Raw genomic sequence first — 27,797 nt, 5'->3', positions numbered from 1 at the left:
CATTCTTTGGTTATCTCAAATGTGTTGTCTTACTGGAAAAGCGCTTGAACAAGATTCTTTGATGTTTGGCGTTAGCCTAGGAGCTAGCCTAGGATACATACGATTCAGACCATGCATGTAAGTTGGAAAGAAAAGTTTAAAATCAGTCCTGAATTCAAGAGGCAACGAGTGTAAGCATGACAAAGAATTGTCTGGTGATAGGATTCAGTGAAAAGCAGCACAGCTAAACTTTGGACTTTATCTTATGAAGCACACGTAAAAATACAAGTAATTAAGGCACTATAGTAATCCCCACACATACTGCACCTGCTTCTCTGAGACAAACACACAATTATACTTCATTGAAAAACAGACATTTTAGTCACATTTCACACCACATGAGACAGTCTAGGATCAAAAAACTCTGACATTTCTGACTTCATAAGCATAGCTAATCTCAAGACCACTCGTAATCAAACTTAAACCATTAAGCGTATATATCAGATATGGAAACAGTCTGTATATAGGGGGGGCATTATAGAGAAAGAGACAGATGCACAAAACTGTACCCTAATGAACCTACCTGCCTACCTGTTCCCCAATGCAGGATCTTTTCTTGTGGAGATACATAGTTACTCGAAAGCTAGAAAACAGTTGCATGCTGAAAACTGGAACCTTACCAGACAGGGAGGAAGAAAGTGATGCAAATGAGAAATGTGGGGATAGAGTTATTGATCTTTGTTTTAGGAATGTAACCCACCGAGATTTATACAGATCTTTAGTTGGTTAGTTAGTCTGGTCTAAATGACTACATTTTAAAATTGTCCTATTTCAATGACTTCAGCAAATTGTATACTTTAAACATATAGTGGTCTGCAATTTACCCAGTTGCTATTATCCTGCCGCCTTATTTTGTTAGTGTACCCAGCCTAGGTTTCAGCTACGATAGGAATGTTGTAGTAGGAATGGAATGATGGCTGCTGCAAGTAATTCTAATATTAACGTAGGAAAAGCTTATTAAGGTTAAGTACAGTAATCAACTTGCTATTGATTAATTTCTCATTACTTTGAGATACAGTAACTACAGTAAACGTAAGTGCAGTTTTAAAGTAAAGAGGTTTGCTGTGTATGGAGTCATTTAAAATGAACAGCCAGTATCTTATATTGAAACGATAGAAGAAGAAAGGCAGTCTCAGGTCTTCTACACACTTGGAAAAGTAATATGGGAAATGCTGGATACCTACCAGTTATGAAAACGAATCGTATTCATTTGAATTTGTTAAAGTACAAAGTCTGTCCAAATTCAAGCTTTTCTGCAGACTGAATTTGGTTGATGGAAATTAAAGATGAACAGTGAGAAGAGTGAAATTGTGCTTCCTGGCACCTGTGTTGTTGAGGGCTCAACAGAAATGAGAAACCTTTGTATGACCTCTGACAATGTGTTGTCATTTGCAGTATGCTGTTAGTAATATCACAAGAGTATCTGTTTTAAACCTGCGTAACATTGCTTAATTAAGTTCCAGGCTCTGTCACATGCTGAAGAATTGATACTTTTTCTTTATTTTAAAGATTGAAATACTTTAAAGCCTTATCTTTTAAGATAGGCTTCAGAATGGCAGGGATGTTATGCTTGTCTGCTAGTAAATTTGTACTGTCTTGGGAAAGAAGTTTGACTAACAAGCTCAAAAAGCACTTTGAGTATGACTCTTAAAACCCATTATTGCTGCCACTAATGAAAAACAAAGTATTTATTTACTTTAAAATGCACATCACACTGAGCACAGCAAAATAAATTAAACATAAATAATTTATTCTTGATTAATTAACAAGCTGCATTGTAATACAGGTACACATAGAAACAAACATAGAAGATCAAGACAACTGAACTGTCCAATTTGTGGAATGTATTAATATCATCTGAAACATTTCCCATTGTTAAAAAAATAGCACTTTGAAGGTTTTGATAGACACTGAATTCCAAAACATATTTGGAACTTCTAGATTAAAACACCTAAAGATACCTGCAAGGTAAGGTGGCTGTATTAACCTAGATTATTACCATTTACTCCACTTCATTTCATTAAGCAATCCTTCTTGCTTAATAACTGTCAGTTTTTATTTTCATATATGAAAATAACTTTCTGCTTTGGGAGTTTTGAAGGTAACAGTTGAACACTAACAAAAATCAGTACAGAAATCTTTTTTTTTTCTTTTTAACCAGTGGATTAGTTTGCAAAAAAATCATATAATCTTTGATGCTTCTGAATTTTTTTCCTTGCACCACTCTGTTTTCATGAACTGATGTCTCTGCTGGTTACAACAATGTCTTAATACACAGAATTGACACCACACTTTCCATTCACTGTTTATAACAGATCCATTTCCTGTACCCAGTGAGCCTGTGTCTTATGACTAAATTTTAAGAATTAACAAACAAATAACACTTACATCTAACAACTTGAATGTACTCAATGGATACTTTCATTACCTTGTTACCAACAAATTATCGGAAAGTTTTCTTTGGTCTGCTTATGTATGTGCTTATTGTTCAGAATTGCCATTTTAAATTACTGATGATTTGACATGGTTAACTTTTGTTGTGTATATGAGATGAGACCTTTGAGTGACCTACGCATACTTCTAAACTAGCCATTTTCTCTGGGGCATAACAGTTTGATTCTTAAGCTCTTCTTAAGATTTTGTGAAAATGTCTTCACGCTAGCCAATTGTGATATCACCCCCCCCACACACACAGTCATTAATTTAAAAATACAGTGTTATGTTCTGAAAATCTTTGGAAAATCGCCCACGTCACATAAAGCAATCATTAAGAAACAAAAGACCAATGGTTAGCAGTTTGACTGCCAAATTTTAGTTCTCTAACTGTATGTAAAGCTTGTATAATAAACTGCACTAAAAAGCAGTAAACTGAAAAAGAGACCAAGAAGAGCTGCTTCAGTGAGCCACAGGGTGGTACAACATGGAAGAATACCTGGAAGGGTTCTGGGGGTGATCTGGGTGGTCCATGTGGCAAAGATTAAGAGCTGTGGTGCCTTTATGCTCCCTGAACATGGAACATCTTCTGTGAATAGGAGAGTTCGTCAGCATGTGTTCCCATTTACTGTGTAGTATCCTTAAAAGGTCTTTGCTTTCTCACTGGTTTCCAGTGTCCAAACAAGCATTAAATATGAGCTGCAGCATGGATTATCAAAGGACTCGCCTTTGGGAAAAGTGTCCGTAACGTTCCAGAAAATGAGCAAAACATTGCGAGTTCTCCTGGTCCCAAACTTACTCGCAGCTGTGTTTCTCCGGTACGTGCGCAATGCCGGGAGAGTTACAATCCTCCTCCTGCAGACCAGAGCCACATCGCACGGCACTCTTTCTTTCAGTTCCCACCACTGTCGGACAAGACTGCACTCAGCAGCGGGGAGGAATATATTTAAGCCTTCTGACGCAACAGGGGCGAGGCGAGAGGAATCAATGCGGGCATGGTTTTGCTCTGGCGAACTCTCCCGATGTCTTTTCCTTGACCTCCGGCACGCCCCGCGGCCCTTGTCAGGTCTTCCAGCTGTCGATGCAGTCCACACAGCCCATCTCCTCCGTCATGTAGAGGTAAGAGTTGATGGCTTCTCGAAGGCCCTCACTCACCAGCGACTCTTCTGTGGTATCCTTGTCGTTCGAAAACAGCATGGACCTGCCATTGGACCGAGACAGACAAGAAACGTTCAGCCCATCTGGGACATGCAGGACGCTGAAATTTGACTTCCCCTTGAGGAAAGAGAAGAGCGATCTATCAATCGCCGACATACCTGTCCACGTCTTTCCAGTTCAGGGTAGGTTTTCTTACTGCCGTGGGTGGTGGTCCGGTCAGCACTGGGACGTTATTGGAACCCTGAATATAACATGGCTCCCTCAGCATACAGCACAGACCCTCACCTGACTCTGCAAAATGAAGCACAGTTACAATGCATTAGGATTATACTGTAAAGGCAAAACTATATCAAGTGTTAAATAAATTCAGTGCAATGTGTTTCCCTCCAATGGCAGTTCTTCATTTCTAGTGATTCAGTGGTCCTGAATTTCTTTAAGATCTAGTGTGACAGAAACAGCATCTTTAGAAGTGCTTACAGAAAAAGGAAGAAATCTGCACTCCAAAAAAATCAAAAACCAAGAGCTACCAAAACTGTACAGTTTTTTTTTGTGCAAATTTGGTTTTCTACAATCATGCTCCAAATCATGTAAGGCTAGCTTCTGCTTGAAACTTCAAGATGGTTGTTTTGCTTTTCCTTCTGTGCTGTATATCCATGCTACTGGCTGAAACCTGGGCTTGAGGTTGATTTTAGGCACCAGGTGTCCCCCTGTGCTCACCAGAGTAATGATCCACGAGCTGTATGAGGGAGGCAAACGTCAGTCTGGGGGAGATGTAGAACCAGCCATTTTCCAGTCGTCGGATGCGATAGTGTTTCACTGAATCCCATGAGCTAGTGGTACTTCTCCGCACTGACAGTGCAAAGGCCCCTGTTTGGGAAGAAAATGGCTTTCAGCATCACCTCAGATATTACATAAGTTTTTTTTCTTTACAAACTGAACAGTACAAACTGTACTCTCCTTCCAGTTCTTCATTCACACTTATAAAGCGTTGTTTTATCCTAATACATATGTAATGTTTTAAAAGATGCTTTATCTTGTACTTTTATTGCACTTGTGGTTCTTGCTGATGATTTTCATACTTTGAAGAGCAGTATATTCGTATTAATTCTTATCTTGCAGTCTGCTGCACCTGGGTCTAGCTTAATGATGAGCTCTTTCCTCTTCCTATTGTCAACCACTGTGCTGTTTTACTTCATCTGCAGGTGCAGGTGTGAGAACAATAACATTAACGTAAGGTTAGTGGAATTTTACTTGTTGCTCTTTTTCAATTGTAGTTGGTTTTTTGCATTAATAGAAACCTGTGCAGGGGATTCAGTTGCATCCTTGGTTGGAAGAAAAAGACCTTAATTTCATGTCATTGTGACATTTAAAGACACAACGGTCTTACATCTCAATTTGAGGGCATTAATTCATTAATTTATTAATTTATTGCATTTATATAGCACTTTTCTTCCCCCCAAATTTGAAAGTGCTTTACATAAATTAGGGGTCCCACTTCATTCATGATTAGAGAGAGAAGTGAGAACTTGCATTCCTAATTGAATTAAGGGGGAATTTTTAGAAGACCAGTTTGTACAAAAGTAGAATTAGCCTGGACACTGGGGTCAGCACCTCTCTTACAGAGAGTGCTAGGTATCTTTAATGAAGGGGATTACATATTACAGGACGAAAGTTGTATTTTAAGTGTCCACAAAAGTAATTAGGATAATAATATTACACACTAAGTATGTACTATACATGTAAATTGATTCTCTAAAAAAAATTGGAGGAAATTATAGTTTATGTTGGAACCAAAGACCACCTTACAGCCTTAGAAAACATATTACAGAATTAATTATTCTAGTCACTGTTAGCAAAATCAAAGTTCAAGAAATCCCATTTTCAACTGGTGTTCAGGCAGGCAGATAGTTATGTTAAGAAAACACACAGAGCTAGTGTCACAAAACCTAGCTGTTACCAGGATTTCTTTGTCAAAATTGAAATTACTTGATGGAATTCTGAGCTCAAAGTTATTGATTCACAGAAACACATTTCTGTACCATGTTCTGTTTTCCTCATAGCTCTTCAACTTTTTGAGGGTATCTCTGGCACCCCTCAGTCTCTTTCTCTCCTTCACTCTCTTTAGAACTATCACATGTGTGATTTCCTTGTTGAGCCTTTGTTTGACTGTGGTTAAGTGGCTTTTCTGCGATAAGGCTGTTCTACAGAGAAGAAATTAAACTTGCTTCTTCCAGTATACCAAAATGTGTCTGTTTTTTTTTACTTTTTTTTTATTGCTTTCACATAAAAAAATCGATTTCATTTTAAAGTAATACTACTTTTAATCACTTTTTTTCTAATTTATGAAGTCCTTGTAATCTTCTAAACAAAGTGTACTCTAGTATAACTATGTAAATGTATATACTGTAAATCAAATATCTGACAAGTTTAACAGCACTTGTCAACCCAGTGTTCTCAAAAGCATTCCAAGGATCAGTTTTGATCCAGGGACTACTTTTTTATGTTTTGAAATGTTTGACCTCTTTTAAAAGAATGCTGAACATTAACAAGCTCATGCTAAGATTTTTAAAAGTAGATAATTTTATACTACATTTCCAGCACCTGTTGCTACACGAGTCATTTTACATTAGAATTAAAACTGGATGTGTCCTGTAGTGCAGGGTGCTTTCTCAGCTGACTTCGGGGGTTTAGGTTAGGTCTTCATGCACTTACAGTTTATTCTCAAGAGTCTCACTTGGTTAAATAAAGGACACTGAGCCAAACTCAGGCACCAGCTACTGTCAAGGAGCATCTGGGGGAGTAAGTAAAGGGGCTAATCTATCAACACTATGTGTTTTTCAGTTCTGCACATCATGCATGTCTTAAAATGGCTGACCTCTCTGACTTTGGCTCTCGCGGATCATGAAGGAGCCGGCTTGGTTGTAGGGCAAGAGCAGCAACTCCTCTGCCTTCTCGCGACTGATGCCCTCAAACAGCCACCTGTGGAGAGAATGGGGGAGAAAGAGGGGGAGCAGTACAGACATTAGTGTCTTCAGCAGGCTCGCTGGCAAAAACAGGAACTCCTAGAAGGAGCTGCAGCACACTTTCCGTTTCTGTACATCCCCGAACTCTGAAGCAGACAGCTCAGTTTGTGGAAACTTGAACAGGTAGGCACGCTGTCACCCACTGGGGAATATATGACATCACTCTCACTGAAGGGAAGGAGGCTGGAGTGAAGGTCTCCAGCCCTATCATCTCTTCCTTCACTCAAGCTACTGTTAGACTGTGCGCTCGGTTTTATTGCCCAGGCTGCTGTACACGGCTTACCTGTGAAAAACCTTGGCAGTGTAATTGCTGGGAATGTAGCTTTCTTTGCCTGTGGCTGTAGAGGACACCCTCCACCAGTCTCCTTCCCTGTAACAGAGAGGCAGTGAATAATTAGCAGGGTCAGATACCCCCCTAGACAGCTTCAAGGTCGAAACCGCCGAAGCATTTCTGAGTGATTTCGTCCAGACATCGAGAAATAACAGGGCATCAAAACATCAGCAGAAGGGAGAGCTGCTTCGATGCTTCACAGCCACTTTCAGCAATAAAGTTAAAGATATTTTAAAGCAGAAAAAAGTTTAAGTGATGGGCATAGATCACTGAATAAACTTACTGAGTTCTATCTTTCCAGATAAAAATATATCTTCAAATTTTATTTTACAGTTATTTTGGGATATACATATTCTCAAACGTTGAGAATGGAAATATTTTTAAATGAATTTATCGGTTGATTTTCAAGGTGTGGCATCTATTTTCATGGACACCTGCCCTCACTCATTACTAGACCTTTTACAGCTTGGGTTTTAAGTTCAGAGTTCATGTACTCTAGGTCAAGCCCTTCTTAATTGAGCTTTATTTTGTATATCAGCCTTTTGTCTGGGTGCTAGTGAGTGTGTGCAATGAATCATGGGGTCGATGGACAGTAGCTTACTCTGACAGGATGTTGAGGCGCTCCCCAACACGAATACTGCAGTCACCAGGACCTCCAGATGGATAGTTGTAGAGAGCTACCACCACATATTTATTGGGGTCTGCAGAAGGAGAACACAGACACAGAGCATTAGTTCTGCACTGCTCTTAAAAACATGAATGAGAAATGGTCATTTGATGACTGATAAACCAACCAGAGTTCCAGGAGCATAGAAATACTAAATGGTTTTCATCGCATGAACAGAAAAAAAAGAGAATTGATTATTGTATTTACACATATACAACTCCAGTTTTCGATGATGAATCTTTATTTTTATGTATGATCTTCTACCAGCAGGCCTGTATAACATTTCCACTGTTCCTCACCATACTTAGTGATTATCAGATTTATTTTTTGTATTTAAATTTTGTTTTCTTGATCTCCAAGGACTATGGTTTGCAACATTGCACATACTAATTTGACTTGAAAAATCCTAAGGTTTGATGGCTAATAATTATTACTAGATTTCTTTAGCTGCTATTTTCTTTTTGCTTTCTGGAATGGAAAAAATTCAGAGCTGTTTCAGCTACTGAGATACACATCTGTCAAATGGTTAAGAAAGCAAAATTACACCTACTGTACAAAAGAACAATGCCGAAAAGAGCTGTTTAAGTACAATCTAATTACCTTTAATTTTGTTAGTATGGAACTTCATGTTAGATATGAGCCCATGTTAGAAAATGGCCTTTCTTTATTTTTCTCTGCAAAGCATAACTGTTACTATCATGTTAGTCTATGTGAAGCACTTTGGACACGTCTTTTCTTTCATTTTGCTATCGTGACAAGAAAGTGTTTCAGCACTTGTCGTGAAAGGTTCGTGAGGGCACAAGAGCTGACTTTGAAGGGTGGTGACCTCTCTTACAGAAGGTAGACGAGCTGGTTTCAAGAATACCTTCACCAAAGCTCAGTACACAACGGCCAGAGCAGCATCGAGAGAGGGAGATCCATTTAGGGGTTTTGTTGTGATAATATAAGACCATAAAAAAAGGTTACGAATGAGAGGGGGTTTGCTAATTAGCAGTTATTCATCCAATGATCTGTTGAAAGGGTCAATGGTAATGGTTCCGTGACTTGTTCAATACTCCCACAAACTTTTGGGTAAAGAAGTGCCTTCAGTTCCCGGATTTAATGCACTTCCTAGTAGTTTAAACGCACTTCCACGTAGTAAAGTGATATAGAATTAGAGATTAGTAATACCACCGAAACAAAGAGGATAACAGCAGTCTCTTCTCTTCCAGGAGCGGCCCCTAGTTTCTCCGATCTCCTCTCCCTGGGGGAGGGCGGCAGTCGGGGTGCTTACCCCTTGCGGCGGCCTGCGGGGGCTCTTGCTGATTCGAGAGGTTCGCCTGCTGAGAAGAGTTTCGCCTGCCTTTGCTGGGACGACTCCCCATTTCGCCGTGGGCTCTGTATGCTCTGGTGTTGAACAGTCTCACTGGCAGATCCTGGAGGTAAAAGGTAATCAATCGGCTGTTGTGAAGCCCACCAGCATGTTTCCCTTTTGAATATTTTTTCTTCCACATTAACGTTTTTTTCTACATTAACGTTGTTCACCAGACTGCAAACCATTTCTGTCCTGCGAAAAATACAATCATTTTATTTTCCCCTGGTACCTTTCCTCCATCTCCTCTGCAATCGCACCAGGTTTCTATTTGATATTGTACCCTTTTGCAGCAACAACTATTTGAAACACTTTAAAAAAGCAAACCCAGTAACCAACATTAATATAGTTAAAAAGAAGGGTAAGGGTTGATTTAATCTTTCCTTTTCAAATCTGCTTTTAACTGCACTGCCTTTTGTTCTCATCGGTATGCGAGTTTTTTCTTTAAAAGACTAGACCTTGTTATCAGTCTATGTATCACTTGCTGGTAGGTGCCTTTCTGAATGCTTCTGAACTCCAGATGCATCCTATCCTTTTAGAGAACCAGAGAATTAAAAGTGATACTCATCTGGTCACAGGGAGCACGCTACTGAAATATTTTTTTTTCGTTTAGGTCATGGAAACACGTTTACAATGTTCAAGATAGGTTGAGAACAGGGTGTGAAACCCATTCTGTGTATTATATAGCTGTGAGCATCCGTTGAGGTCATTTATTCTGATCTGGTCTCAGAAATAGGTGTACAACTCTCCCTCTCTAAAGGTCTATCTCACCCATCTATAAGATTAAGGATTTTTTTTTTATTTGCTGCATTGGGGAAAAATATGATTTTCTGCTCACTGTTCTATGTACAAGCTCTTTGTAAAGCTATACTTGCAAAGCCAAAATCTCTGAATGGTGCAAAGTGTATCAATCCAATCGATATTTTGTAGCAAGAAAACGGTAGCAATTTCATCTCAGTCCAGATGTTTAAACTTTTACAACAAATCAAAATGCATTGCATCTAATGCTTACAAAACACTATGTGTCTGCTAATGCTTTGACTTCAAATTAGCCAAGAAATAAAAATGCCATTCACTTCCGAACAGGGTCAGTTTATTGCAGTTTACTGTAATTTCCGTCAGCAAAAAAAAAAACCAACACATTTATGTTAGTGCCCTCTTTTAATAACTGCAGGCCTACATTGATTCTACATTTTTCTCAAACTTGCTCAGAGAACACGAGAGGATGTAGATAAACGCTTCTTTACAAACCACCTTTTCCAACCACAGAGTTGTGACAAGGTTGAAACGTTAAGTGACAAACAGCAGTGAGCCACAAATAAACTCTGGGCTATCTGAAGGGGCTATTGAGGCTGTGTCAACATGTCAGCATCACTTGTAGGGAGTGGCCCCCTTCTTTGTTACTGGTTTCTACATTTGTGAAGTACTATCTAAGCACAAGAGCTTTGAGAACAAGAGCTCTGAGAGCCCGTCCCCTGGATATGAGAGAATATACACAAGATCGAGGCATGATTTTCTTAGTGAACAGAAACGCTTTAGTGATTTCTAAGTTTGAGTTATTCTTAGTGATTTTCTTAGTGAACCATTGTTTTTGCAACATTTTGAAGAAGGATATAAAGCTTAAATTTGGTAATATAACTATAAATGGGGTTGTTTTAGTATCTACCATGTGTCAGTAAAAGCATATATAAAAATATACCATTTGGCCTATGAAATTACTACATAGCTCCAGCATACAGGTACATTTATTCAATTGATTACTTTTTATATTTGCACATCCCTGACTGTGTGAATATTAAGGCTGGATACTAGGACTAAAATGCCATTCACACTTGCTTGCAGAACTAAGGCATACAAAGATGCATACAAAGATACATTGTATCTCCTGTTGTTTGTTTTCTGTTCAGGAGATCAAAAGTAAATTATTAAAAGGTTCTCTTTGACAAAGCTCAAAGGATTAGGAAAAGACAGTCTTAAATTTCAAAAATGTGCTTCAATGCATTGTTCTAATGCATAGATGCGATTCTTTGACAATAGACAAATTGTCAAAATATTGATATATTTGACAATAGAGCAACTATGAGTTTCTCTGACCCCCAAAAAGATAGTTATACACAGTCTTAGCTGTGGTATGTTCATATACTATAGAAAACAAATATGAATGAAGATTATAGGTTTCTTTAACAATTCTCTTGTTCAATTACTGTATATAGATAAAAAGATCATGATAAAATTAATTTTGCAAAGAATTGTTTCTGTAAGTGAGTAAGACCCGGATTATATCATAACTGTGATCCACCCACCTAATGCAAATGATACATTTAGTATTTGATAGCAAGTTTCACTTACCAGACTTTTCTTGCTCATACTTAATGGAAAGTTGCCACTCTTTACTAGTTATGTAAATTCCAACTTATTTTTTACTAAAAAGTTTAGGTCAGAATAAAAGAAAAAACAAAATAATGGGTCCATATTGCATTGAGTTTTTGCATGAGGAATTGAACACATTTCTTGGTTAAAATAAAACATAGCTCATTTTTTTTAGAATCCATCATGGACAAAGACAAGGTTTTTAATGGAAAAGTTCAGATGAATAATCTGTCCACACAGAAATGGAAATACAGTATTAACAAGTCTTTTGAATATGAAACCCTGTCACGTTTTATGGCCTGCTCTCCTCTGTTCTGCTCGGATTATTAGAAAGACCATGTGTTGCAGTATGTCCCTGCTTCCAAATTCATTTTAGCATGTGCTACCAGCTGTTCCAAAGATCTGACACATCTTGACATATAATGCAACAAAGTCAGTTTTTTCTATGTGTTTAGATACATCAATGTATCATTATATCCCAGTTTAAATAAAAATTGTATTTGTGTTAATATTGAATTGAATATTGAAAAATAATGCAAAAAAAAACTTTTGCTAGTTCCTCAGCATTTTGCTTCTCTTTTAGCTCTTCAGTTAGAGAGGTACAGAGAACATACTGTACAACAACAAACGTGAACAAGTATCACTATAATCATTTTGAAAAAAAAAACACCAAGCAGAAGTAACCAAGGTATCAAAGAAACAACTACCGTCAAACCAACACTTAGCTTCGAGGGATAATGTAAAAGAATAATTGTTGTAAAGATGAAGGACAGTGCCTATCAATAAGTCAAGGCAAAAAGGTGGAGCTGACAAAAAACAAACCAACAGAATGAACATGCACAATCAGTTCTTAACCACAATAAAAGAGATTCTGTTTTCTGTATTTTTTAGAGTGATATAACAATTTGTTAAAATGGTATCACATTGCAGTACAATTTTGGTTAAAGAAATCAAAATCCGTTTTAACTAAATGCCATTGAATGTAAAACTGAAACACATAACCAACATTCTCATATAGAGAATAGTGTCAAGACCCTAAGTATTTCAGAGATCAAGGAGGGGAAAAGAAAATCAACAACACGATGTTTGCTTATGCTTAAGGAAGTGTAAAATCAAAAAGCACAATACTCACATCATTGTGTTCCCTTGCTGTTTAGCATTTGTCTAGTTCACGTCTGCGAACATGAGGCTTCTGTGGCTGACTGATGTTACAAAAGGCTCCAGGTGAAGGGTCCGACGACTGACGGCTGCACCAGCTGTGTTTTGTGAGCGAGTGTGAGTCTGGGATCTAGTCTCCTCTACGCATTGTCTTGCACTGTGCCACTGCCGAGCTCCTCCTCTCAGTTATTCCTCTGCAAGAGCGCTGTGCAGGTGTGGAATGACGTGAAATCACTGAAGAACAATGGGAACCTGTGGGCTAGTTTGTACATCTCCCGTCTACTGCCGCTGCCTCAAGCTTGCAGCAAATTTCCTGTGACGACAGAGCTGATGCCCTGACACAAAACTCTGCTCTGAAGACGTACAGGGACAAGTCATCCATCTTGACCCAAAAACATTGCGTCTTTTTTGTTTTAGTTGTGGCCAGATCATAGGACGCTTTCTTGCAGAAGACTGTTGTTTTGGAGTAGAGAAGTGGTTATACACAAAACACATAGTCTATCAGGGAAGGGTCAGACCTCCTCATAATATGTCTAGGTCAAGCTTTTATAAGTCTTTATATCTTTACGGAGACTGATATTTTAATTTGTCTTACTAAGACATTAAATGTTGCACAGAAAGCTTTTAAAAATGTTAACAGAAAGGTCTAATTCAATCATTTATTTTTTTCAGGTGTATTGTCTTTAAAAAACCAAGAGCAAAATGTTAACTGATTTTAACAGGTAATGAAAATTAACAAAAATAAAATAAAAGGACACAAACCAATATACAAATTTCTGAGAACAAAATATTTCTTTAGCGATTGCAAATCAACCACATCTGAGTGCTTAAAAACTAACAAATATGGCAAATATTTTAATCTGTTAAATTTGTACTTGGGGAAGAAAAACATGGCAGATTAAACAGGTTAATAACAGATTGGTTTTTGGAAACCTTCTAACCTTTTAAATCTACCTCATGGTGTTTTTAAATGCGTAACATGACAGTAATATTCCAACATATTTTAGGTCCCTTTATTATTACCATCATGGATGTGTGTAATAATCGTGATGAGTACAAATGGAACCAAAAAAACACAAACATTTGCACTGTGACAAAAGGCGGTTTCTTTGCTGGAATGATCATTATGATAAATGACTTGGTTAGTTCTTCCACATCCTCCTTCAGGAAAATTAACAACTTTAATAATTTATTAATCACACAAGTGCATCGTCTCACACGGGACACGCCCTTTGCAATACGTCATGCTGCCACGCTGTTCCATCTTGTGACGTGAGGATTTCAAAGAGGAGGCAGCTTTCTGAAGGTAAACAAGATGCTTCGGAAAAGATCGCTAGGCTGGGGTTGTGCAGATGTTTGCTAAAACTAAAAATAACTGACTTATCAAAAGTGGAATCGTCCCCCCTATTTCTGAAGATATCTTAATCATTAGTGTGATGAAAAGGAAACTACCACTACTGTGTGACAGTGAAAGGTTTGTACTCTCTCATGAAACTCACATCTTGTGTTGGTCTGCGTCACCCTTTTTTTAACAACTTTGTAAAATGAACAGAAATCCAATTCACAAAGAAGAAGAGCTTGTTGGGGCAGCATAGAGTATTTGGTAGGGCAGTTTTCCCTTCTTGGCAACAGACTAAACAAGGACCTTGTTCTGTAATTATTTTGCAACTGCAGAATAGCACAATCACAATCACAGTCAAATCCATGCTGAAGTGTGAAGGCAAAATATTTAGTCTATTGCCCCAAAAACATGCAAAAATGATTTTTCTCAGTTCCAGAAGGACACACAGCTCTTGGTAAAGGAAGCCTATGGTGCGCTGAAAAGCTCTGGAGTCTTGATTCCTAATATGTAAGTTAGTAACTTGAATAAGCATCATACCCTATTTAGGAACAAACAAAAGAGCCACAGCTTTGATCTACAGCCAGCTCATTAGGAACTCAGTGCACTCTGTACAATTAATTGGTGACCCACAGAGCTGGAAGCAGAGGCATGAAGATATAAATGTCATGGTGACCCTGACTACACTCCAGTAACAGGACTTGAGTCAGACTCTATTAAAATGTTAGTTTAGATTGGTCTTAGTTGCACTGTCAAAACAGGATGGTCTTGCCTCTTTCTGGGGGTCAGATACAACAGCCATGTATAACACTGCAGTATCATAGGTTTGAGCCTGTCATCTTCCCATTCACATGAGCAGTCATGATATGAGCAGACAAGGTGTCAGCATTTTCAAGACATTCAGCAGTTATCTCGTCCTCTAACCTTACAGTGCCTTTTCATTCGTTGTATGCACTGTCCATGTGAACTTCAGGGTTTTCTTTTTGTGTGCACTCTTGATGTATGAGGATTTCCATATGATGTTCAGTGATGTCACTGGTTTGCCCTCATTTTTCTTCCCTTGTTTAGTTCCTCATGGTGTTCTTCATTGGCATTAAAGTAGAGCTCTGATGAAGGAGTTTGTATATCATGCATGAGGTAGGCATCCTTGTGCTTGAATGTTGGGTAACGTGTGTGTATCAAGGTAGAGACCATTAGTTGCTGAGAATCTGTCAGTGTTTGAAGGTCAGCCAATTTTTCAGCCGAGCAGGATCACATTATCTGCAAACCTCAGCTCATTTATAGACTCGCTACCACCTCAGCTGTATACTGTATGCAGAGTTGTGCTTCGTAACATCAAGCACTGGATGGTGATTCAGTAGGAGCAAGGACAGGTTAAACTGGCAGACGAGGCCATAGCTGTGAGGGCGAACATCTACTGTGCCCTTTTCATTTTAGCACTGCTGTGCTCTGGAATATTCTGACAGAATTCGGTTTCACCAATATACTGTACACTACGTGATGCCTTGCGGTCATACCAGACAAGCTGGACAAGAAACATACTAGCTGGCATGGGAGATGGCTTCACAACAGAGAGTGAATATACTGTATCAGCGGTCTGCGCCATTACAAGCAATAGCAAAAACAGTCAATGAATTTAAGGACATCAATAATTCCTGTTGCAAATAGGTTGCAGAGCCCTGCAAGCTTCTCAAGGATGTTTCCAATGTTCTTTAACTTTCATGGAGGACAATGAAGTCCATGGATGATCATGGCTGAAGTCCTGCAAAACATCTTATAACATTCATTTATGTAAGACTGCTTAGGTGGGATCACGTTTTATTAAAACTGATTTGGTGGGATACTATTGACATACTGTAAATCTAAGTTACACAAGCTGACTCTGATGTGCTTGACAGAGAGCCTTTGATTGGAACCAAACAGGATATCAGATAAGACTATTTCAGCAGTGAGAACTTGTCTTCACTCGACAGAGAAGATGTCAAGTTGTAAAAGAAAAAACAAGCAAACCACGTTTGTGGAAAATCATTTGCAGCCAATGGGGAAATTGAAATAAGAGGACATTGAGAAATCAACAGATAATGAAGGTTGCACGCGAACATATGTGCTTGGAAAGACGATTCAGCACTGTGAAAGCCTTAACAGCACACTAAGTCTTTTTGGTTTGTTCTGTATCTGATGTACCTCATGCTAAAAATAGTTCAACCATAAATGTGTCATTTGTGGTCCAACCTTGTGCAAACAACAAAACAAAAATAAAAGGTTGAGGTTGGAAACTTTGGCCAGTGTTACCAAACAGATTCCGAAAGCAAAAAAGACTAAAAGATGAAGCAGTCATTTTTTGACGTAGTCCAGTGTACAGTATATCAGCTTGATTTTTAGCCTTATCAAAATCAGTAGGCCATTCTTCTCAGATGTCTTATTGCTTGGTGTTGTAGTTATTACATCTCCAGCCATTGTCTTCATGTCTGCATTGTTTACATTTAAACTGTTTACTTGTACATTGTCTTGATGCACTGTCTGCACTTTGTGTTTTTACACTTTTTTTAAACAATCGAAAGACTTTCTGTAAGTAAGAATTCCATTGTACCAGTACATGTACCGGTTACATACGGCAATAAAGTTCAAGTTCAAGTATTAGTTATTTCAACCTACAGTGACTTCAGGAGGGAAAGAATATTCAAGATGTGACTTCAAAAATCCTCTTCACTACGTTTTCTTTCAGTTTGTATTCTTTTCATAGTCTGTTGCAGTAACTGAATATGTTCCTTGCAGTAAACATTCACCAGTGAGACAATGGATGAAGGGCTCATATGAGCACCAGAAAGTCCAGGAATGAGAAAGGCCATTCAGGCCATTAGGCTTTTGTTTTTCCATTCTGTAGGTGCACAGCAGGTGTTGGCTGCACTGGGAGCACTCCAAATATGAAACCTCTGTAACCTCCCTTCCCCCTGACAATTTACAACAACCACTCCAGCTACCCTGCATGTCTGGGAGGTAGGTCAAAACTGGAACTCCTGTAAAAAACTCATGTGAACATAGGGAGATCATGGAGAAACCCTCCCAAGCACTCAAGGCTGGAATCAAACCAAGACCCTGGAGCTCTTTAGGCATTAGTGCCAACCAGCACCTTGTTTTAGGTGGTCCCAGAAAGAACACAGTAATGCAGGAGCCAGAGCACAGGTTAGTACTGAAGCGGGACAAATATATCAACACATATTCACGACAATAGTTTTAGCAATTAATCATGCTGTGGAATGTATGTAATAATTACTGTATCATGTTAGCTTAGAGATGCAACTCTGTACCAGTCACAAAAACTGCCTTGAGGTCTGTTAAAGTACGATAAGAACTGACTTAATAAAATCAACAGTAGTTTACATCTAACAAGGTTCTCAAGAGAAGGAGGAATCAACTTCAAAGAACAGGATGAAATCCAGAGCCGGAAATCAACCTGTCAGGTACTACATGAGACAGAAATGTATACAAAGGGTTAGAGACTTTAGTAGTTTGTCTGTTTTGCAGGGTAGACCCAGCTATGCATTGCTGTGCGTATTGAGCTCAATAATGGCTGCATCTGCACAAGGGCTGTCTATTGAAGAATTTCCCATTATTGCACAAAAGAGAAAGGCATACCAGTCCTGGATAATACTGGATGTAAAGGTATGTAAAGTGTTTGCCATCTAGAAAGCCATATAAAGCCTACCCTGTGGCTGTGGATACCATTAGCATGTAACACTGTTCACTGTATATCTAAATCAGAAGGTATGTACAGAGAAGGGCACTGTGCTGGCAAGCCAGCAGTTGACAATGCATTCAAATGCAAACACTATGTGCCTTAAATGCTATGTCTATAACCTTGGTATTATTTTTGTCTATTGTGTTAAGGAACCTGGAATTGTGTTCAAAATATCTAATAAGTCATGTTTTTCACACATTTTCAGTCGTACGTCTTGCACAGTCTGAAGTAACATGCCTTTTCTGGATAAAATAATTGAAACCTGTCAGTTATAGCTAATTTACAACTTCTAGCTTTATTTAATAATCAGTACAAATCGATATAATCAGCAGACAGTGAGAAGTGTATTTTCCCTGCTTGAAGACAGAAAGCATCATCACAAGCTCATCCATGATTTCATTCAGTCAGGAACAGCAGTGAATATCACACAGTGAAGACATTAAATAACACTTAATGTATGACACCTACCACCATTAAAAATGAACAAACTAATGCAACCTATATAAAAATGTTACTCTTATTTTTTTTTCCTTGAACAGTTTTGTCAAACCAGTCATTCTTTTTGTTTTTCGTCACGCGAAAAATGAATAAAGTTTAATCTCAAAATGCAATTAACCAAGAAAATGAATGAAAAAATTAAGTGCTGTACAGTTTCCTTTCCTTGATTGAAACACTACAATGCAAAGCTTCAGATACACTGCAAAAGCTCATCAAATATATTCAAAAGATGTTTCATGATTATGGTACTTTAAAGTAATTTAGGATCCCATTAAAAACAAAGAACAATGGCTCGTCTTTCCTGCCAACTACTAATAAGGAAAGCTTTACTAACAGTCTAGGTTTAAGTACATAAATATTGTTGCACCTCTACATGTGCCTCTCAACTTATAGTTATTCATGCATGTAAATTTGTTCATATAATGAAACCTGTGTTAATAGAGTACAGACAGAAAAGGCTTCTAATATTACCCTGGACTCGAGGATATATTGAGACTTGGCAGATTTCATTGCTACTGTTAATTGTTTTTTTTGGTAAAGGCGTAGAGACAAAAACCGCCTTTAACCACAGAAATTACTCTATTTTAAAAGACCTGTTGGCCTGTCAAATGCAGACACAGCATTGTTGACAAGCTGTTCAGTACAACACTGAAGACATCCAGGTGCTGTAATGGTGAACTTCATCTCAATTTTCCATCTGTCTGTTCGTTTCCCCAGTGTCTGACACCTTTTTAACACGGGCTTCACTTTACATTACAGTTCTCTCCTGTTTCAGATGTAAGCTTTGGTCCACAAATAAAAAATCTGCAAATCAAACACAACCGTCTTGGGGGTGAAAATACTTTAGATGCTAGTACAAGTGAAAACACTTAAGTAACAGACCTAAAGAAACCTGACAAATATACTCGTACACTTTCGCCATGCCATAACTGCGTTATAAAAAGGTACTGGACTAGAACAATGTCACACTACATTTCTCGATTGAAGGAAGCGAGCACTGAATTTTCACAAAGCACGATGGCGTAAAAAAAAAAGTCTGTGTTCATGTACTGTATGAGCATGTGTGTGTAGTATCTGGGAACAAAGAGCCAAGTGAAAGAGAGCTCACAGACGGAGACGAAAGAGAGAGCCGACTGCTTTGTGTGTTCTTAATCCACAAGCTGCAAGGGAAGACTACTGCAGCAGTGGGCCAACAAAAAGGCAAATTAATCTTCCTTCGCTCGTCTTGTCATGATTCTGTTTCCTCCCCAGCCGTAGTAACGTCTGGTTTCTTAATCATTTTCAGCCCAGTGAAAAAAACCCCGAGACTTAACAGACAAAAATAAAAGGTTAAAACGCCAAAATAACCGCTGTCAGACTGACACCGGAGGCATGCACACACCACTGGGAAACAATAACTGGGTACATGGTGGAAGATGGCAAGCTCTTGACATTTTTTTGTCTTGTTGTCCTCACTGCTCTTATGACTGGAAGGCGTCTACGGGATGTGTCGATCTTTATAATGTGGCTCCCTACAGCGCTCGCTGAGCTGGGGGCGGGGGGGAACTGGCAGGAAGAGGAACGCAGGGGAGGGAGGGCCAGCCGACTGGCGCGTCTTAGCAGGAGACCTCCATGGTCTGAGGCCTGGCCTGGGTGTCGTTGCCGGCGGTGGCGGCCCCGGCCCCCTCCACTTGGTTGCCGGTCTGGGAGCGGCTGCGGGCCCCGTCCGCGGATCCCACGCTGGACGAGGAGTGGGTGCGCGAGCGGACGAGCCGGGTCATGCTGGCTGTGGGCACTGCCGAGGAGAGGAAAGGGCACGTCAAACGGCCGCCCGCGAGGCACGAGGTAAGCGATTGCCGACATCGCGAACACTCGAAACGAAAATGTCCGCCGGCAGCTCTGGGAGAATAATGAGGCCCTTGTGGTGTCTGATCACCTCTTTGGAAATGAGAGGATATGCGAGATGTAGTCATCGTCAGCTTTTGAAAAATGTTTGAATAAAAGTACACATTATCATATACATTTACATGGGCTCCATTTTAAAAAAGCCCTTTTTGCTGAAGTTGAATGAAATTCATGGTTCATTATTCTCCCATTACTCTGAAGGAATCACTGAAGAAGTCAGTGTCAGTTACTTCGTCAATAATTAACCCCCTCCTCCCCCCCAGCCCATCCAAACTCTGATATGTAAAATGCAACATGCATCACACAGAAAAAAGAACTTTACGGTACAAACAGACAGACAGGGAACAAGACAGCAGCGACTGAATGAATGAATGAATAGAGGCTGAGATGAACGCTTTCTTGCTCCCCACACCACCGCCTCAAGTTTGGGAAAGAATTCAAAATCGTGACACAGATCATGCATGACAACAACAGAAAAAAAAAAGGAATTGCAAAATATGAGAGGCAAACAGCATGGGCATACAAGTGTAAGGAACAGAAGGCGTGTTGTAAAGATGGTACCACTGAAGGACTAGTGCAGCAGTGCCCAGGGCACAAGATCCTGGTACCTGATTCGCTGTTCAGGTGGCTGAGCTGAACGTAAGGGACTGTTAGCATTGAGGGGGGAGGAGGAAGGAAGAAAAATAAGGAGGGACATGGAAATATATATTCAGGTTATTGGTTCTTAGACAAAGCTTGGTCTTAATCTGGTATTTTCTGACACCTTTTGTGTAAACATAAAGACATCTACCCCTTTGCTCCTCTTGAACAGACTTTAAAATAATATTAAAAGAAGAAATAATACGAGGTTGCTCTCTCCCAGTCCTTTGTCTCGTAAACACTCCATTGTCCTTCAAAAAAGTTTTTTTGGTAGATTAGATCTCATACACATCAGTTCGGCCACTCTAGGCATGGTTTGTGTTAAAATGAAGCTTTCAATTTTTTCCCTGATCTGTTAATAAGAAGGAAAACAAAACCGGCCAAGTCCACCCCAGCCGGATGAAAGAAGAGTGGGACCTGAAAGATGTGCAGTCTTCTTCTCTACTCTGTTGTGCACTGGTGCTAGCCTGTTACTCAGGGCATTTCTTCATGGTTCAAAGCCATCTTTCAACAAACATCACAACACCCGTGGGGAAGATTAGACATTTACGCAGCTCAGACGTATTTCTGCTCAGTTCTGCTGTTGGAATTTGCATGTATCACATCTTTTTGATACCAGGTTCACTTCCTGTGCAGCAAAGATGAATCACTGTCTGGAATCAAATCAAAAGGCTGGAAGAAACAAATGTTCAGATGCTTCATTCATCACCTGAGGTCCCCATTCAAGCACCCACGCCAATTTCCCCCCCCAAAATAAGTCAACTGGGGGACACCTTTGAATGATAACATCACATACAAGAGAAAGTTTCTCTTACATTTGCATAGGGGAAGACATTTCCATTGTGTCGGCACATGCAGACAGACCGTGCACTGCGACATCCACTCATATTTCTTAAGACACGGGAAAATTATTTTTTAGCCATCTTCACGCTTCACAACCAGATTTGTTTTTTGAATTAAGGGTTTAAAAAAAAACTGGGAATAAAAAATGCTTACATTTAAAATACAATGAAAAATATGTACAGTTTGTGGAGATTTTAAAGTGTATTTGGTGTTCACAATTACACATACTGTATTCTTAAGTAAGCACATAACATCAAGGACACAATACGAGAATGTCCCGAAGTTGAAACCCTGGAATACCATAGGTTAACACCTTAACTCTCATGATTTCTATCGACCAAATAATCAGGGCCTCAGTCTGACATCTTGAGCGAAAGTAGACACGTCTTTCAAGATTCATGGATCAGAGAGAAGAGTGCCATCTGTTACTCATTCTTAATTTCAAAACACAGAAACAAAGGCTAATATGAGGTTCTGATACTAACGGTAACATGACATTAAGTAGAGACTCAGACCAGATGAAGGATGGCAGTCTCGAGTCTGAAGTGGTTCCTACAACTCTCTGGACTGCTTGGTGTTAATTTCAAACACTCCCTTTCTGAGAAGCCTGTGGCTTCTGTATTGACATCAGTACACATTGAGATTAATTTCCAAGGCAGTAACCAGTGCCTTTTAAATATCTGAATCAGCCAAAGATATCTTTCAGCATCCAATTACATTGTTTTTAAATGTCCTTCACTTAGTTACCTGTTGATTGATGACCAGGTTGTGAAAGGCAATAGCAACCACTTCCATCTAAATCCATTAACAATGGTTATGCAGCAATTTACTATGAAAATTGATCACTTAATTGGTCTGAAGTTTGTTACACTTACACTTATATCGCGCTTTTTTCTGGACATTCCACTCAAAGCGCTTTACAGGTAATGGGGACTCCCCTCCACCACCACCAATGTGCAGCATCCACCTGGATGATGCGACGGCAGCCATAGTGCGCCAGAACGCTCACCACACATCAGCTATCAGTGGGGAGGAGAGCAGAGTAATGTAGCCAATTCATAGATGGGGATTATTAGGAGGCCATGATTGGCGAGGGCCAATGGGAAATTTGGCCAGGACGTCGGGGTTACACCCCTACTCTTTTCGAGAAACGCCCTGGGATTTTTAATGACCACAGAGAGTCAGGACCTCGGTTTTACGTCTCATCCGAAGGACGGTGCCTGTTTACAGTATAGTGTCCCCGTCACTAAACTGGGGCATTAGGACCCACATGGACTGCAGGGTGAGCGCCCCCTGCTGGCCCCACTAACACCTCTTCCAGCAGCAACCTTAGTTTTTCTATATATATTTGTTACAACTAGAAATCAGTTTTTTTTTTAACTTGCTGAAATCTGAATAAAAATAGGCTTTACTCAGCAAGAGGGTACATTTATTACATAAACATATTTCCTCAGTTCTCAAGTCAATAAAGCTTAGCTTCATTTATATTCTTTATGTTAGGAAATACCTGGCAGGGGAATAAACAGGCATTTATTAATTAAAAAAAGCAAAAACAAAATGTAAAAATCTGAGAAGTGTCCCTACTTTTACCTTACTTCACAGCAAAGTAAAGTTTGTTTGCATTATAAAGTACAGGACTGTCCACCAGTGGTAACCAAGTTAACATTCACAAAATAATTACTCATTCCAGTAACAAAATGTTTTAATAAAAAAAAGTATTTCTTGCCCCTGTAAAAAAGGACAGCTGCTTCGCCTTCTTTAAAGACATTAAGAAGCCCAAATACTTCCCCTCACGTTTGCACCCCTTGTCACCAATAACTCTGATATATACACAACTTTTCAAAATGTATCAACAGGAGAATCTTAGACACTGAATAACAGTGAAAGTTTGATAAAGTTTAAGAATACAATGCCCCACATTTCATTAAAAATGCTTCCAATATTTATTGCAAGCTTCATATACACTTTGCATGATTATATCTGGTATCTGTGTCTAATGATTTGTAATGGTCTGTTTTATAAGAGGTAACTGGTAAAAATTGGGCTCTGAATTGCATAAAAGCTACGTCTTCATTATAGGGGCCACTGTACCTTAAAGTGAAATAAAAGAAAATGGATTCACACTCGGAGGATTTCAGAATGCCAATATATATTGGCATGGCTCAGTGCAAGTCATGCTAGAAACATCCTTTTCTTAATAGAAAACAATTACTTACAAGCATGGTTACGCAACACTGAAAACAAGACAGTGATATCATTAGAGTTCAGTCATGTCAGTCCCTCTCCTTAGTAATATGAGCTTTCAACGTCACAACTAGTCCCAAAACACTGCCTGTATTTATATTTAGCCTAACACTAACAGATTAAGTAATAAACAAAATCTAAATATTCTCCTCTGTGGAAAAAATTGAATTAAACTATACAACAGCAGCTCAGACAGACGTATGCCACAAATTAACCTCCTGGAGGAATGCATTGTTAAATCAATTAAAAAAAAAAAACTTGAAACTTTCTTGAAAGGCCTCAGGTCCCTGAAATTGAAACTGCCACATGCGAATATTTGAACACACGTCAGACAGGTTTTAATTTGCAGCTAACATTTAACATTTATGGGAAATCATGGCACACAAGCCTTTACATCACTCAGACGAGTTTGGTCTAATACCAATCTGTGTTTGCAGTCACTCAAAATGAATATACACTTCTGAATGAGAGAAACATGCTTTTGTCTGCAAGTTCAGGGTAGACCCAACACCAGTGCGTTTTGAGCTGTCCCAAAACATTTTACTTGTTCATTCATAATAAAGGTGATGTCAAGGAGGCCAAGAATATATTGTGGAATAACTAGATTTTTTACTAGATGGAAAGCTTAGGGTTAAGAAGGAATTCTGTGAGGAGCAGTAATGCACCATGAGTACAAGAAGAAAAGCATTAGTGCAAGCCACTTGACTTGAGAGCAGGAGCCTTAAAATTGACTTAATGCTCAGCCTTTCAAGAAGCTGGCAGTTGTTCAGGTAATCATTTCAGGTAACATGGCAGAGTTCTACTGGCCAAAAGGCTGTAAATGATTAAATGCACTGCAGTATGTCCTGTATCAAATATTTAAGTCATTCTCCCAAAGTCACAGCATGTGTACTGTGGGTTGCCAATTAATTATGTTATGCTTGTCTATGTGTTTGTAGTATTCCAGATGAGTAATAAGAGCATAACACTGATCCTCTATAAAGCCATGTTCAGATATATCAGCCTGGAAAATGGAAATTCTTATGGATAAGGTTGCAGATCTGCCAGACTGCATGCACTAATTCCTCCTTTAATAAAATCAATTATGTTCAACCAGTACACATCTGAGTATGATGCTTACTAGTCTGGACTTAGCAGTAAGGTGTATAAATTCAGCTGTGAAAACTAAGCTATTGCATTCAAGCATCCTAATTTGTAACATTCTATTGGAAAAGCAGTTTTTTTCAGGGCAGGTCTCCTAAATACAAGTAAAATACGGAAAAAATAGATCTAGAACTGAGAGAAAAACAAAAGGTTTCTACAGAATAAAGAAAAAGAGAAAACAAAACGTCTGTTCAAGTCTGTCAAACCGAGATAGAGACATCAGTGAAGAAGTGTTCTGACTCTATATACCAAAGAAGGAAATTAGCAATGGGATGTATAGATCACAATACCTCTGTGGTGTGGAAAAATACAGCTGAAAGGGAGACAGCAGGAGATTTTATCTTCTATGGGAAAGAGATGCTAAGACACAGAAACACCTTTGCAGACGGGACACTCTGAGCAAAAACCATACTCGGTACATGTAGACAGTGTAAATCAATCAGTCGAACACAAAAACTAATGCAACATTATGTCTGACAGTAAGGAGGCTGAAAAAGCAAATTGAGAAAAGATTACTCACTGTAGCCCATTCCCTGAACAAAGTACTTGAAGGCCTCTGCTAGCTTGCCAGGCTGCAAGAAGAAGATGGTCATTATTGAAAAGTGTAAAATCATTATCCTAATAATCCCCACCTATGAACTGGCTTCATTACTCTGTTCTCCTCTCCACTAATAGCTGATGAGTGGTGAGTGTTCTGGCGCACTATGGCTGCCGTCGCATCATCCAGGTTGGGCTGCACATTGGTGGTGGTGGAGGGGAGTCCCCATTACCTGTAAAGCACTTTGAGTGGAGTGTCCAGAAAAGCGCTATATAAGTGTAAGCTATTATTATTATTAATTATTATGATCTCCATGTCTACAAACATGAGGGATGGACATGGTTACTTGTCTGCTGTCTTTGAAAGTGGTGTCAGACCAGTAAGACAGACATACCAAGACACAACTACAATGACGGAAGACAGGCTTTGGAAGAGATGTTAAATTAATATCCAGGCCACTTGTGTTCATTAAAGACATCTTGGCACTACTCAAAAGAGCAGGTGAGCTACCACAGGTAGTGTCCCAATAAAATCCTGTTTTGCGATTTTTCACTGGTGAAGATCACACAGTGTAACATAATGCGCTATAGAAATAGCATTTACCTCAGCTGGAGGTAAGCATGCTTGTCTGAAGTCCTGACTGCACTGTCTCGCTGCAGTTTCTTCTATATGAATCTTGTCTTCTGAAAATAGTTACACATAATTCATCTACTTACTTGAACAACCTGAGGCAGCCCTCCACAGTCTGCCATCTGAAAAACAAGATAAAATACACCAATAAATACACACCACGTTGGCTGGGCCATAAAAATATCACTATGAGCTAATTTTGGTTCGACATTTACTGAAACATAGTTATTCAAAGCTGCATGTGAATCTTTGAATAATTTGTCCTAGAAAGGGTAGACTGTACAAACTGTTCTGAACAGATAAGACTGTTCTTTTCAAACACTTAACATCTTTGCCAAAACAGACGAAAATAAGGAAATAAGGACTTTTTTTTAGCAAAATCTATCACTATCAGCTTTTCCATATGGCAGTCACAATGTTTGCTGAACATCACCAAACTTTCTCTACAATAGTGACATCTCACCTTCAACAATGTTGTTTTTGTAGGATTTAATCTGGAATTGCACTCAACCTGCAATTGAAAACATAATATCACAATACATTTCAGTTTAAGCATTCTTGAAATGATAAGGTTATTAATCTCACCTGTAACACTGTAAGTCGTTTTTTAAATACATTTTAAAATACACAACATAAAATCCACCCAGACAACACTCCAGGTTCTAGCTTAACAAAAGTAAAATTGAGTTCATATGTGTTGTTCTGGAACTTTTTCAGAAACTGTTAATGGTCTTCATCAAAACACAGGCGTGGTTATCTACTGCTGATGATAAGGCTAGAAAAGCAGAAAACAGCATTTTCTGTTATATTAAATCACTCTTCTGAGTGCTTAAGTTTATTTGAGGACTATAAGGAGTAAGATACTGTAAATGAGAGTTACAATTCTGAATTTATCAGTAATGACACCACCAAAAACATACAACAAAATAAACTCACCACGGCCTCTACTGCTGGTGAGGTGTCACCAACAACCAGCAAGGCAGGGCACCTGGTGTGGAAAAGAGGGAAAGACTATATTCCCTGCTGGTCAAAACCTTCGGAACAGCCCTCCAAATAATGCATTGGGTCTTTAAAGCAGGGAGAGCTTCACTGGGACATGGCTTGAACTCCTCAACATTTGAAAATATCTACAGCCCCATCCCATCCCATTCTTCTGGCTGGTTCTCCCTCATTTGAGGTTGTGATCGGGACACTGTTGTGATTGAAACGGCACACTCCTCCAGTTCCCACAGTTTTCAATGGCACTGAGATCCGGAGATTGTCAAGGCCCGGCCAGTTCTGTTTCCGGCCCAGCCAGCCACAAGAGTGAGTCAGCTCATTTTACTGAGGGTTACGAACATTTGTGAGCAGCGAATGTAGATTTCTGAAGATACTACACTAAAGAATACAAACACATCTTAACCCAAGAACCTAAGGGGGACCCAAACCACATATCACAAGTGAACCTCAATGAACACGGATTGAACGTTCCAATTGTTTTTTGTCATACTCTGACTTCGTCAAGCTCATAGAATAAAACAGGTGATACAAAAAAGTATTGAAGTTACTAGTTGCTTCAGTTTCTAAAAAAAAACTTCAGGGAACAGAACTTGAGGAAGTGATTAATGAGTAATTTAGGCATTTACAAAAGGTGAATTCCTCCAAAGTTCTGATCCAGACAGTGTGGTAAAACAATAGAAATGGTCATCAGTGTGGACAGCACTCGCCAACTCCAAACTAAAAATGAAAGTGTTACCAGGATGGTGTTAAAGGAGTGTTTGAACTGCTCCC

At 39.1% G+C, this 27,797-nt stretch overlaps 2 protein-coding genes across 6 annotated transcripts in view; both read right to left on the bottom strand.

Moving 5' to 3' along the window:
* Window positions 1–1,768: 1,768 nt before the first annotated feature.
* sla2b (Src like adaptor 2b) lies at window positions 1,769–13,121 on the bottom strand. Its single transcript, XM_006639571.3, has 8 exons — window positions 12,505–13,121; window positions 8,925–9,066; window positions 7,586–7,685; window positions 6,937–7,023; window positions 6,506–6,609; window positions 4,348–4,497; window positions 3,789–3,921; window positions 1,769–3,673 (listed from the first exon to the last, which is right to left on the bottom strand). The coding sequence occupies exons 2-8, from the start codon at window positions 9,013–9,015 to the stop codon at window positions 3,535–3,537; spliced, it is 804 nt and encodes a 267-aa protein (XP_006639634.1). The 5' UTR covers window positions 9,016–9,066; window positions 12,505–13,121; the 3' UTR covers window positions 1,769–3,534.
* Window positions 13,122–19,607: 6,486 nt separating this feature from the next.
* ndrg3b (ndrg family member 3b) overlaps window positions 19,608–27,797 on the bottom strand; it is a 52,054-nt gene continuing 43,864 nt past the window's right edge. For 4 of the 5 annotated variants that reach the window (XM_015364850.2, XM_015364849.2, XM_015364851.2 and 1 more), the window contains 6 exons: window positions 26,964–27,015; window positions 26,491–26,538; window positions 26,114–26,149; window positions 25,380–25,431; window positions 20,599–20,637; window positions 19,608–19,880 (listed from right to left, as the gene is read on the bottom strand). In XM_015364850.2, coding sequence (XP_015220336.2) covers window positions 19,702–19,880; window positions 20,599–20,637; window positions 25,380–25,431; window positions 26,114–26,149; window positions 26,491–26,538; window positions 26,964–27,015 — 406 coding nt within the window. In that variant the 3' untranslated portion in view covers window positions 19,608–19,701. The remainder of the gene's footprint in view (window positions 19,881–20,598; window positions 20,638–25,379; window positions 25,432–26,113; window positions 26,150–26,490; window positions 26,539–26,963; window positions 27,016–27,797) is intronic. The other variant, XM_006639517.3, reaches the window with a different exon arrangement.

This window comes from Lepisosteus oculatus, chromosome 16 (genome assembly GCF_040954835.1).
Source record: "Lepisosteus oculatus isolate fLepOcu1 chromosome 16, fLepOcu1.hap2, whole genome shotgun sequence".
NCBI lineage: Eukaryota > Metazoa > Chordata > Actinopteri > Semionotiformes > Lepisosteidae > Lepisosteus > Lepisosteus oculatus.
The sequence above is the reverse complement of the archived record's forward strand: the minus strand, read 5'-3'. Positions and strand labels throughout refer to the sequence as shown.

Excerpts from the sequence above, each read along its gene's own strand:
- sla2b (XM_006639571.3), bottom strand. The coding sequence starts at position 9,015 with ATGGGGAGTCGTCCCAGCAAAGGCAGGCGAAACTCTTCTCAGCAGGCG. Across the intron at positions 7,686-8,924 it reads CCCGCAGGCCGCCGCAAGGG|ACCCCAATAAATATGTGGTG; the intron begins GTAAGCACCCCG and ends CTCCTTCTGCAG. Across the intron at positions 7,024-7,585 it reads CGCCTCAACATCCTGTCAGA|GGAAGGAGACTGGTGGAGGG; the intron begins GTAAGCTACTGT and ends TCTCTGTTACAG.